This window comes from Xiphophorus maculatus, chromosome 11 (genome assembly GCF_002775205.1).
Source record: "Xiphophorus maculatus strain JP 163 A chromosome 11, X_maculatus-5.0-male, whole genome shotgun sequence".
Taxonomy (NCBI): Eukaryota; Metazoa; Chordata; class Actinopteri; order Cyprinodontiformes; family Poeciliidae; genus Xiphophorus; species Xiphophorus maculatus.
Genome location: NC_036453.1, coordinates 1,882,269 through 1,895,189, shown reverse-complemented (window position 1 = coordinate 1,895,189; position 12,921 = coordinate 1,882,269). Strand labels below are relative to the sequence as shown.

General features: G+C 38.8%; 1 protein-coding gene across 1 annotated transcript; it reads left to right on the top strand.

Annotated features, from left to right (window-relative positions):
• Positions 1 to 5,401: 5,401 nt before the first annotated feature.
• Positions 5,402 to 12,883, top strand: imp4 (IMP4, U3 small nucleolar ribonucleoprotein). The gene is made up of 9 exons (XM_005802146.3): positions 5,402 to 5,477; positions 6,806 to 6,914; positions 7,035 to 7,118; positions 7,193 to 7,302; positions 8,133 to 8,265; positions 9,850 to 10,004; positions 10,095 to 10,189; positions 10,269 to 10,342; positions 12,488 to 12,883. The coding sequence occupies exons 1-9, from the start codon at positions 5,475 to 5,477 to the stop codon at positions 12,598 to 12,600; spliced, it is 876 nt and encodes a 291-aa protein (XP_005802203.1). The 5' UTR covers positions 5,402 to 5,474; the 3' UTR covers positions 12,601 to 12,883.
• Positions 12,884 to 12,921: the final 38 nt, after the last annotated feature.

Genomic DNA, 12,921 nt, shown 5'->3' with positions numbered 1-12,921 from the left:
GGTTTACAAAAAATCTGTTTTATTCCAAAGGTGACACTATGCAGCATTATCCTGAATACTGTGTGCTTTTTTTCCATCTCTTGTTTGAGGATAAATGCTGATAAAAGTTTCAAGCAAAGCATGAGACTTAAATGTACAGCAAGAAAAGATTGTATAAAGTAAATATATAGATATATATAAATATATGTTAGGAGCTTCATTCCAAAATCATGTACACTCTTGTGGAAACAGTCCTGCTGAAATCCAGAGACTTTTTTTTCTTTAATGTTCTGTTTACTAAAGTAATAACATTCCTCAGAATGTTATGCACTTTAGAAAAGCTGGTTTCAGGAGGTTGTTTATCCAAAACGTTTTGGGATGAAATTCTTCATTTATTTTTCACTCCATGACATGTTCCATCTTTACACTATGTGTGAGTTTGCCTATGTTTGGTTTGTCCAATAAATGCAAACTTATTTCTTCATAAAAAAAAACAAAGAAATTGTGGATTTTTTTTTCTTTTGTGGTGGTGGTAGAAAATGCGTCGAGTGGTGGCGTTACATTCCTGATGAATTCCTCTGTTTCTGAGAATCTGGACTCTCATTGAGCGGGTCAGTGAGCGCTCCGCCCGCCGCTATGTCATCATATGGCTCATCCTGCTTCTGAAGAAGGAAAAGAGAAAACTAAAACCAGTTCCAAGAGTTTAGGACTCTAGGAAGAGCTTTGAATGTTAAGTGAGAAACGAGCAGTCGCTTACCTTACAGCACTGGTTTGCTTTCACTGTGAAGAGAAATAACTGTTTATTTGATCAAATTCATTTATTTCATTATAAAGCAAATTGCATACACTAAATGGCATCAACTGGAATCCTCTAGTGAATACTTGGACAAACCAAAGAAGGAAAATAAATTAAAGTTTATAAATAAAACATCATATAACTCCAGTGTTTTAAAGTCCATAATCCTGATGATGGTTTTTAATAACAGCTGACAGTAAGCTTCTGATTGTATGAACGTCTGGCTGCTGTGAAACCAGAGTCCAAAAATAATGTACCCAAGTAAAAGTTTGATCAAATTTAAAAGTTACCAGTGTAAAATGTTACTCCAAAATAAAAAGTTCATCATTAAAATTATACTTTTAAGTAAAAGTAGCTTTTTCACGAGCAGAAGAAAGTTCTGCCTGAGGATTTCAGAAAGGAAATAAGAACAGACAGGTTTCAAGCTGTTTAATTAAAGAAGCACCTTCATAAATAAAAATGCAAGGTGTCTGTTAGTGCTCTTAAATTTAAACAAAGTTTTAGAGGTTGATTCTGTGACAGGTAGCTGCTTTTTATAGCGTGACATTTTCTTCTAACTGTATTTTTCTGTGTTGTATTTGTTGCTGGGTCTTGGCTGTATTTGTTGCTGGGTCTTGGCTGTATTTGTTGCTGGGTCTTGGCCAGGACTCCCTTGAAAAAGAGATTTTTTTTTTTTTTTTTTTACCCCTCCAGGGGGTCTTTTGTGGGCTCTAGTGTCCCTTATACGACAGTGGGCTGACAGGAAACTGGGAAGGAGAGGGGGGAAGACATGCGGCAAATGTCGTCGGGTCCGGGAGTCGAACCCGCGACGGCTGCGTCGAGGACTGAAGGCCTCCAAATACGGGTCGCACTAACCACTATGCCACGCCTGAAAAAGAGATTTTTAATCTTAATGACCTTTTTATCCAGGTAAAATAGAGGTTAAATAAAAGTTTGACAAAGTACAATACGTGATAGCTTATCACATCATGAATATTTGAGAGTTCTCTGATTTTAAATACGTAAATATCTAGTGTCTTCTGTCAGCCTGGCCACCTGGCATTTCTGACCTTCATCACTGTCCAGTGTGTCCACTCTTCCTGTCTTAATACTTTTAAATAACTGACTCCAAACTGAGCACCTGGTCGTCAATACAGATTAGAATCACAAGCACCAGATATAACTGATACACGTTACATCAGTTGTTAAAATACTGTATTATTCAGAATGTTTACGTGGTCATAGCATTGAACATAAACCAAACTAAGTTGACATTGTATGATAAAGCTGATGTCTTTCTAATACTTAAAATTTGGTCCTTTAAGCACAGGGAGGATTTTTTTTTCTCAGAGGAACTTGAACTATGTTCAATGTGTTTTTCCAGTTCCTTCGTCTTCCAAATGATGCAACATGGAATCTGATTATTAACCCAGCAGAACAATAAATGCTGTTTTTTTCTGTTGTTATTATTATTACTATTTTATTCATTAGCAGAAATTATTTTAAATGTAACTGAGTAAAATATTTTATTCAAAACAAACTCAAGTAGAAGTAAAAGTTTAAGCTCCGTAAACAACTTTTAAAAGCACAAAGTACAGACAAATTGTTCTTGGTTACAGCAGCGCAGGTGAATGTAACCAGTTAATTTCCACCCCTGAGTGAACCACATTGTCGGTAAAATAAGAGAAGAAAAACAGGAACAGCTTACTTGTGGTGCAGACATGAGTACATATGGTCACTACGGGCAGCAGAGGCAGCAGCATCCAGCGAGTGAAACTCCAGATGGAAGCAGCTGAGGCTGCAGTGAAGGCAAATGAATGGAGATCAGCTTACAGTGGTCATGTCTACTGTAACACCGCTCTCACTGGACAGTTCATCAACTTTATGCATCCTCAATGAAAGAAAAGTGGGTATAAATCTGCCACAGTCACTTTATGTTGTTGTCTTGGTACTTTCATGTTTATTTAAGAAATTCTTTAATCTCCATGGCAACCATCCAGTTGGGTGGTCCTAGCTCTGCCTTCAAGGTACAGCTCCTGCTCAGTTTCCAAGTTTCAGAGCTTCCGCCTCACTGAGCAGCACTCCCCCGCTCAGCTCCTTCAGACTAGCCAGCAGCAATTAGCAAACAGCTGGTGGAACTATATGTGACTGATCCATGAGGGCAGAACCACTTGAAGACGTTTTATACACTCTTCAAGCTGTTTCAGTCAGACTGGTCCAAAAGGGCAGCATAGAATAGTCCAATATGCTTTGTGCGAGATCATGCTTTATTATTTATTTTACATTGTATTTAGAAATCCTAATTGCACTTTCTGAACCCTTTGACAGAAGGTTTGTTGCAGTTTATTTATCCATGTTTGACCAAGGTAGTCAACCTACTGCTTTCATCAGTTTCATTTTCTTTATCATTTATTTTACATTTACTGTTGTACTGCACTGACTGAACAGATTACAGTTGTTTTTACATGTTTGATCAACCTTCTGAAGCTGTATGTGTGTTTCAGTGAGCAGTGCTGATGCAGAGTTACCAAACAAACCTGTAAATCAGTACATTTATGTCTGTGTTTAAAAAGAAACGCCTAAAGTCATTTCAGCTGTTTTTCTGTAACAGCTCAGTATTGGCAAACACTAAACCTCAGATATCTGTATCGCTACCGGAAGTGAAAAAAATGGATTGGTTCATCCCAAATTAGCAGGCCTTTAAAAATGATCATTACAGTGAACTAACTGGAAGCCATCTTTCACCAGATCGTCACCCACAGCAGTTAAAACAGACGCAACAATCAAAGCTGGGCTTTCATTGGCTGTCAAGCCGCTGATTTTACTTACAGCTATGAAAATATCCTTCAGCCAGCTTGATGATGGTGTTGTTTCTGCTCAGTAGGCCACACCAGTAAACCCCCTCTGTGGGGCTCAGTTCCAGCACCTCCACGGTGAAGGAGTGCAGGTCCTGGGTCACCCTCAGCTTGCCTCCATCAGCCAACGGGGAGCTGTTGCTGAAGGTGAGGCCCGTGCAGCACTCTGCAGAGCTCTGCCGGCACCAGACCCGCAGCAGGTTCTGCTGCTGGGCTTCGTAGGGGCATGTGAGCCTCTGCCAGAACACTGCTTCACTCCCACCTGCATGAACATTTGGAAATATACCAAACCAAAACAACTTGACCATGCTGTAAAAAGCTTTAGAATTCACTAAACTAAACTTTTATTTACCTAAAAGTGAAGAAAGTGGTCTGGAGAACAAAACGATTTCTAGAAATGCTCTGCATGAAGAAGTTTTATACACTCTTCAAGGTGTTTCAGTCAGAAATATAGCACAGTAAAGCTCTGCAGTTGAACTAGCATTAATTCATCAGATTGAGATTTAAATCAGCATCACTTCTTTTTGGAGACTTACCTATTGCCAAAAGGAATGCCAGGATTAAAGAATGCATATTCCAATCACCGAGCAAAGCTGCACTTACAACGAATAAAATAAAAAGGCAATGTTTACCGGAAGAGGGGGCTTAAAAAAGTGGCCAAGCTTCAGGAAATGTCTAACCACACAGAGGTTCCTATCTGTACATGCTGATTGGATGATTACTGCAACTCAGATTAAAGACTCAGTAGATTTTGTATTTGGCCCTTTTTTTAAGCTCTTTTCTTTTTACACAATTTTTTAATGAGATATCCTCATTTTCTATGGGCTTTCTTTTCTTTTCTTTTGCTCGTTGTGATTCTTATTCTGGTGTCAGAACTGGCCCACTGAGGTTCCGGGTCCACTCACCCGTTTATCAATCCTGCCCTCGCATCGTACACACCGTCTGTTATTTGTGTCTTCCTTCTTCTGTTTGTTCATCTTAACAAACCGTTTTGCTTCATGAAGTTTGTTAAGCTTTTGCATATCAGTTTACTTCTGTATGCAGTTGAGATTTTTTCTTGAATTATTAAGATAAATAAATCTACAATTATATATTACCGGTAATTGATTGAATTTAATTACATACACATTTCTTTAAACTTTATATTAGAGCCAAACTACATTTTAGTTCAGATCCCATTTGGATTGGGGTGCTATGAAATATGTTAGATTAGGCTCATCCAACTGTAATTAACCTCCTAAAAGAAGTTTTTTTTTAATTTTTTATTACTGGATTCTAAACCCCACATTGTCTTACAGCAAACTGACAATGGATACAAAACGTCTTTCTAAGGCAAAGGTTAGCCTTTTCAAACCAGAGAGCCATTTTTGGCCCTGGGTCAGCTAAATGAAATGTGTCTAAAACTGCAAAACCTGAAAGATAGTGAGCTTTTCTTTTTTTTAAGTAATACTTTGTTCTATTTGTGATATCTTGTAATCTAAAAGTAATCTTTTTATTGCATTTGTCCTTAAAACAAGTTCTTTATTATTTAAAAAAAAAATTTTTTTGTTTGTTTTTAATAGATCCAGTCTGAAGATCCGAAGTAGATACATGTGACCCCAGAACTACAGGTTACAGATCCCCGTCCTAGAAAATGAATTAAGCAGATATGATGTATGTATGTATGCGGAAAGGACAGCAGCGGCTCTACAGTTTACCTTCACACTGTGGATACTCCTTTCAGACTCTTATTTTGAAAAGCTAGCCAAAGTCAGTACCGATGGCTCTCATTGGCTGTTTCTTCAGCGAATGACGGGAGTTGTTGTTTGGGAGCTTTTCCTGCCCCCACGTGAGTTTGTGTAGCCTGGAAGCTAGCAGCCGGCATCATGGTGAGTTAAAAACAACATTAGTTTTTATTAGGAAAGTATCGCAGTTTGAGCTGATAATGGCGGCCGCGTTGACATGGTTGAGTCTGTAACCTCCCTGGTGTTTAAAGCTGAAGGCAGGATAAGGAGCCAGCAGGAGGACACAGCTTTCCATAAACACTACCAGAGGTTTAAAGCTCAACATTTCAAATGTCCGTACGGCCTGTGGAATTATAAAGTTTAGGTTAAAACAGGGGAGGAACTGAGCAGGAGTGCTGCTTGTTTCATCCTGAATCTGTTTCTGACCTTTCCTGCGTTTCCCCTCATGTTCTATGATCTGTTCTCACCATTCTGAATATTTTCTGCTTTTTTTTTCTTTCTTTTTTTTTTTGCTTCTTGCTCTTTTCACCACAACCTCTATCTCTTTTTCCGTGTTGCTGCTTTGCCCCCGCAAACTGGTAGATCTGCTTTGAAGCAGAGCACTGAACAGCGTCTCCCCAGTTGACCCACCACTTCCTTCCCTGTCCTCAAGGCCCAGTCTATTGCTGCTTTTCTGTCCCAGACTGTACTTTAACAGTAAAATACACAGAGTGTAAATAATGAAAGTGGTTTAGTTGGCTGATGTTCAGGGTACCTGTGAGGTATGGAAAAGTATGCTTGTTGATTAATGTATTATTCACATCATAAGAAAATACTGAAATTTGTATTTCCTCACTTTATTATGTTATAAATGCTGAATTAAGCTGTCACCGTCTGAAGTTAAATCACAACAGACTTTTCTTGTTTAAGGTCAGTTAGAATGATAAAAATTATTTCTATTTGCTAAATGCCAGAAAACTTAGTGAGAATATTTTTTAGAAACAGTTTGTTTCACTATAATGAATATTGATTGCTCCTAATGGCTGAATGACTTATTGGTCTGTGTAATTGAAATAATTTCAAGGTTGACTTATATTTTATGCATTAAACAAAGTTATTAAATTGGGGTATTTTTTCTTAATTGTGTGTTTTGTTCTCAGACCAGTCATTTGTATACAGTGTATGTAATAGACATTTCAAAACATAAAAAAATTATTATATTTTAGTTTACTTTTTCCCGGCTGTAGAATATTTTTACAAGACATTAAAGACGGTAATAAATGATATAATATAGTAATGTTCTTTTAGTTCATTTGTATTGTTTTCATCTCTAAAGTGTGGTGCTGGAAAAAATGAGAAAACTAACCTTGAAAGTGTTTGAATTTTACTGTGGGAAAAGTGGGAAAACCCTGTACTTCGTAGGAGCGTGTGCTTTGAATCTGAGAAGCTCTGCCTGCTTTTCTGTGTTTTTCTGCTGTGTGACGGTGAGGCAGCTCCGTCGAGAGGTGAGGCTGAGGCGGGAGTACCTGTACAGGAAGGCTCAGGAGGACCGGCTGCGAACGATAGAGGAGAAGAAACTGAAGCTGAAGGACGCACTCGACAGTGAGAGCGCGCGACAACACAGATCGCCTTTTTCCTCGTGCATTTTGCATGAGTGGTTAGCACTAAGAGCTGTTCAACCACAAATCTCCCTGTAACACAGGTGTTTGTTCTTGACCACAGAAAACTCTCCCCTTCCGCCCGACGTCCGCAGAGAAGCCCTGGGGCTGCAAAAGCTGGTGGAGTACGATGACGAAGGGGCAGAAGGCAAGCTGACTGTTAGCTGTGTTCCTCCACATGTCCCTCTCAGCTCCTGTAACCATCTGCTTTTTTGCATTCAGGCGTCAGCTCTCACATGGACGACGAGTATAAATGGGCCGGAGTGGAGGACCCCAAACTGATGGTGACCACGTCCAGAGACCCGAGCTCCAGACTCAAAATGTTTGCCAAGGTGCTGATGTGGAACCTGGTTTCAGATGAGATGATGTAGAGCACATGTAAACAAACTGTGATCATTACTGTCTGCCTCTCCCTGCAGGCTGCACCGCATGCTGATTCCCATCATGCAGTGCTGAGGTGAAAGCCTTGCGCTCTGGCATCTGTAGTTGATTTATAGTTAGGGCAGTCAGCATTAACGCATACGATTAATCTAAAACGTTTAACACATTAAACAAGTTTAATGTGTTAAACTTAAATGGGGGCGGAAAGCAGTATGGATGAATGAAAAAAAAATCCACTGTTACACAAAAGTGTTTCACTATATAGATGGTTTGTAATATATGTAAAGGTTTATGTCTGGTTGAACGATGTGTGTGCCCAGTTGATATTTTTTTATTTTTTGGGGGGGATTTTATTGTAATCCATATGGGGGCCCAGAAAATCTTTGGGAACCACTGACCTAGGATCAGGTGGAATGCGTGTGATTGGAGTGAAATGATTAAGATCCTATAGAAGACGTTTGTTGTGAATTAGCACCTAACAAACTGAATTGAATTTGTTTATCACAAATGTGTTTGTAATTTGGCAAAACGTGAAAGGTGAAAATGTTTAAATACTTTTTCAGGACATTTTAATTTCCTAGCAGATGCATGGAAATACTTGCTACTTTCAAACTGAACATTTCCAGTTGAATACTTTTGCAAGGTGCTGAGTGTTGCTTTGGGAGGTTTGACAGGACAGATACCGACAGAAGACTGACTGATCTCACTGCCGTTGTAGCTTTCTGTAAAGTGTGAAATGTTGCAGAGATCAGTGAGTAACATGCCTCCATGTTGTCTGCAGGAGGTAAAGCTGATGTTTCCTGGAGCCCAGCGGATGAACAGAGGAAACCATGAGGTGGCGGCGCTGGTGCGAGCCTGTAAAGCCAACAACGTATCAGACCTGGTCATTATACATGAAACCAGAGGACAGCCAGGTAGGCAGGCTGACATTAGCCTTTGTTCCTAGCTGCTTCCTGTTGTTTTAACCAGGTGAACCTGGAACTAATGATTGTGTAATTTTATAGAGACTGTAAAAGTAGTCATACCGTTGGCATTTGTTTTATAAATAAAGTCCTTCAGATTTTTCTGTCACCGTTTTAAAACAAAGCAAAAAACAGTCAATGATGGAAAGAATCCTGCTAAAACAACCCCGGAAATTTGATGTGTGTATCACCAAGTATCTAATCTTTTGAATAATGCACAGATCTAGCTGAAGAGTTATGGAAACTTTAGAGCTCATCTGGTGCAGCCGAACCAGCGTTCAGAGAGTCTTATCAGCCTCTGATTGCTTCTGTTGGAGCAATGTTCCCTGATTTTGAAACTTTGGCTGAAGTTCTGTTTGTAACTCTGACCTCCAGAACAACATAAAAACTCTTGAGACATTTGATTACAAGCAGGTGTGCTATTGAGGTCCATGCTTACCAAGATGAAGGAGTAAGACCGGAGTTCATATTCAGTGCAGTCATTTCATACGTGGTTACTGAGCCACAGCCAGTGGTTTTTGTCACTGTGTAGAAAAAAACGACATTTATTCATCTGCTTGATGTGTGATGACATGCCGTGGGTTCTCTGTTCGGCTTTTTGAATATTAATTAAACCAAATGAAATTAAATTAAATATGTCATTAATATAACGGCACATTTTATTTTAATATATAAATTGACAGGATATTTTTGACGCCATCAGTCAAAATGATGGACAATGAAAAAATCTAGTGAAACTCTGAATTCTATCCTGATATTAGTTGATATACTTATTATAGAGACCTAGAGATAACCAAGTTGTGTACTTTACCATCAACATGTAAACGTATCCTGTGTCCTATATTGCAGTCGATTGGATGTTATGCGATGCTGAAATGATGTTGGTAGAGAAAACCGGACTGTGACAACGGAGCTTTAGGCATTTGACTAAAACGTGTTTAGATAAAAGGTGTCAAAACTGTCCTATTTTGAGTCAATTTGCCAGAAACATTCAAAACTTTTCAGGGCTTTCATGGAATAAAAATAAGTTAATATTACATATATTTTTAAAGCTGCCCTGTGGATCATATTTCAATCTCTTCTTATTAATATATGGTTGTTTTGAGCGATACACGTTTCCACGGCAGGCCTTCCAGGCATACTCTTCTTGGCATAACATCTGTTCGCAACCTGATGTGTGTCTGCACTGCTGTGACTGACAGCCTCGGAACATGAAAGGAGGGGTCCAGGGTGGATCTGTCTTTTCCACATTGAAACTGCAGTCTGTGGGAGTTTCAGCCAGGCAGAAACTACTCAGGAATGGTTAGGAGTGACCTTAACTCAGCTGTCCTGAGCGGGTCGGGCCACCGGGAAATATCCCAGAGCGCCCGACGGCCGACCCACACTGTGTTTAAGTGTTTAACATATTAACTATTTTCAGGATGCTGTAATGCACAATATTTCTTGTTTAACTGAGCATGTCTGCATCTATTAGAGAGACTTGAGTTACATGACTGACATCTGATGGATCTGCTGGATGTTCCTGTATGGTTACAGATGGCCTGGTTATTTGCCACCTACCGTTTGGACCCACAGCTTATTTCACGCTCTACAATGTGGTGATGAGGCACGATGTTCCCAACATTGGCACCATGTCTGAGGCCTACCCCCACCTCATTTTTCACAACTTCACCTCACGCCTCGGCAAAAGGGTGAGCGCCGAGCGTGCGCCGCTCAGACTCTGGGGATATTGTCTTACATCTCTTGTTTGTACATAAAACTAATTAATTGTTCTTGTGCAGGTGTCAAATATCTTGAAGTATCTGTTCCCAGTCCCCAAAGACGACAGCAGGCGTGTCATCACGTTCGCCAACCAGGAGGACTTTATCTCTTTCAGGTCAGTGCCGTGGAAAACATTATGGAAAGTAAAATAAAGCAAATAAATAAATAGACAAATCACTTTTTTTTCCTTTCAGACATCACACCTATAAGAAAACCGACCACAAGAACGTAGAGCTGACAGAAGTAGGACCCAGGTTTGAAATGAAATGTAAGTATTGATGGCTGAGTCTGGTGCTGAAACAGCAAACTGTTATTAAGTGAGCTGGTTCTTAGCACATCAGCATTCTTTGAAACTTCACACTATCTCCTGAGGTCTCAATAAAATATCTGACGAGTTCAGCAAAATGGTTTTATGTTAAACTAGAGCTAAATCTTCTCTTGCATTTTAGTACCTTGCAAAAATATTCATATTACCTGATATTTTCACATTTTGTTACCTTACAGCTACATGATTCTATATAGTTTAATTTGACAGAATAACACACCGTAGATTTTAATTGTGAAGTAGAATGAAAAATGGTTTTCAACGTTCGTTGTGCTGAAAAGAAAATCTGAAAGGTGCCTTCATAGAAGACTTAGTTGAGTCCATCTCTGTCTAATTGAACCTCAGTCTAAACTCAGCTGTGCTGTGAAGGCTTCAGCTGGTTGTTTTTAGAGAACAACCAACATCATGAAGCCCAGAGAACCCAGCAGACGGGTCAGGGAGAAAACAGTGGAGACGTTTAAAGCAGAATTAGATTGTAAACCCGTTTCCCAAGTGTTGAACATCTCACAGAGCTCCGTCAAGAATAAATAAGGACAAAACTATAACTTTTAAATAAAAATCTGCTTACAAAAATGTTTGATGCAACACAAAGTCATAATCCTTTCTACGTTTTTCTGGTTTTCTTGTATTGTCATGGTAACTTGGACCACATCTACTCATTGGCTTAAATTCTAAAGCAGGGCTGTCTAAAGTCAGACCTCAACAGCTGGTATCCTGCATGTTTTAGTTTCTTCCTGATTCAACATCACAGTTGTAACTGCCTCTTCTTCTTCTCAGGTTTTATAGCAAGTAACAGCCAACATTTAGATGTACTATCGCCATTTACTGTGCTGGAGTGTGGGCCAAAATATTTTCGTAACTTACTTAAAGTAAATTCTTACATATAACCCCATTTCCTTTTGAAATTGAATAAATGCTTTATCTTGCCATGTTTAAATATTAATTTATCCACTCTTAATGTCTTCTTGTTTTAATCTTTCTCAGTATTTTTCACATTGAATTATTATGCTCTCCTGTCTCCATGTTTATACCACGCTGAGCTGTAACCTTATCATCACTACTTACTTCTTTTGACTTCCACCAGTTATTTTCATTCTCCTTACTTGTTTTTGTATTTAAAACAAATGACGACCTTTAGTTCTAGTAAGTGCCTCCTCAGCATGTCATGGTGACAAAATGTTTGGACACCCCTCGTTTAGATCAAAGCATATACATGAGTTAGAACGGCCTACTCAAAACACAGGCCTAATTCAAATGAACAAACTGTGGCAGAGTTTGAAAACTGATGTGTTCAGATGCCCTCAACAACTAAACTCTTTCCCAAAGCAAAAGGAGAACCTGTGAAGTACTGAACAAGGAAGCTGAAAACAAATACAAGCCACACTTTTCAGGTTTTCATGCATAATTTTCCTAACAAATATCCTCTATTGTGTTGGTCTATTACATAAAATCCCAAGGAAATACATTGAAGACTGACTGTAAAGTGAAGAAAAGCTGAAATTGTTAAATGGGATGTGAAAGGTTTTGCCAGCTCTCTGTTCCTTTGGGTTTATCTGGGTTTTAGAAGCTAATGGTGACAATGGCCACTTATTTGGGCAGAACATCCCTAATATTTACCAGATTGTTTTTGTCTTTAATAAAACATCTGAACATCCAGACCAGAAATAATGGAAAAATCCAAAATGTATATCACTGGAAGGAAATCCTAAAAAAGCTCATTATTTCTTCGTACGGGGCAGGATACGGTACGGCGAGAACGTATTTCCTCCTTATGGCTTTCTTCTGTTCTGGCTTTTTTTCACATTTGAATGTTTCAGATCATCAAACTAATGTTAATGTTGGATAAAAATGTACTTAAATATATGTAAAAAGCAATTTACAAATTATTATTTTATTCATTAGAAGATAAAAGGTATCTAAACCAACTTGACTGTAGATGAAAAAGTGATTCCCCCCTCATTAAACTATGAATGAATGACAAACGATTAAACTATATATTTTAGAAATCAAAGCACAATTTCATAAACTTTAATTGCTCCCAACCTGTAGAAGCATTATTGTTACAAGTTAATCTCTTTGTCTGTTTAGTGTACATGATCAAGCTTGGTACCCTGGAGAACGAGAGCACAGCAGAGGTCGAGTGGCGTCATCACCCCTACACACACACGGCTAAGAAAAGGAAGTTCCTCAGCCTGCAGTGAGACCAGACATGAATGAATGAACCGGCTGCACGATCTTCACAGATCTTCACAGATCTTCACAGATCTTCACAGATCTTCAGTTCCATTTTGGGGTTTAGAATATTATGATTCATGCTTTGATAGAGCAATCTAATATGACCTCACCGTCAGTTATAAATTTTCGTCATATGTATTGAGTGCTCCGTTAAGTTAAGCATGTCTTTCAGGCATCCCGTTTGGTTAGATCTTTTTGTGGTTTTTGCTTTGCGTTTATTCTTTTTCTAAATAAAATAAGTATCATTTGTGTCGTCTTGTTTTATTTGACCTGTGATGGGAAAAAAA

Excerpts from the sequence above, each read along its gene's own strand:
- imp4 (XM_005802146.3), top strand. Across the intron at positions 6,915-7,034 it reads GCTGAAGGACGCACTCGACA|AAAACTCTCCCCTTCCGCCC; the intron begins GTGAGAGCGCGC and ends TCTTGACCACAG. Across the intron at positions 7,303-8,132 it reads GACTCAAAATGTTTGCCAAG|GAGGTAAAGCTGATGTTTCC; the intron begins GTGCTGATGTGG and ends TGTTGTCTGCAG.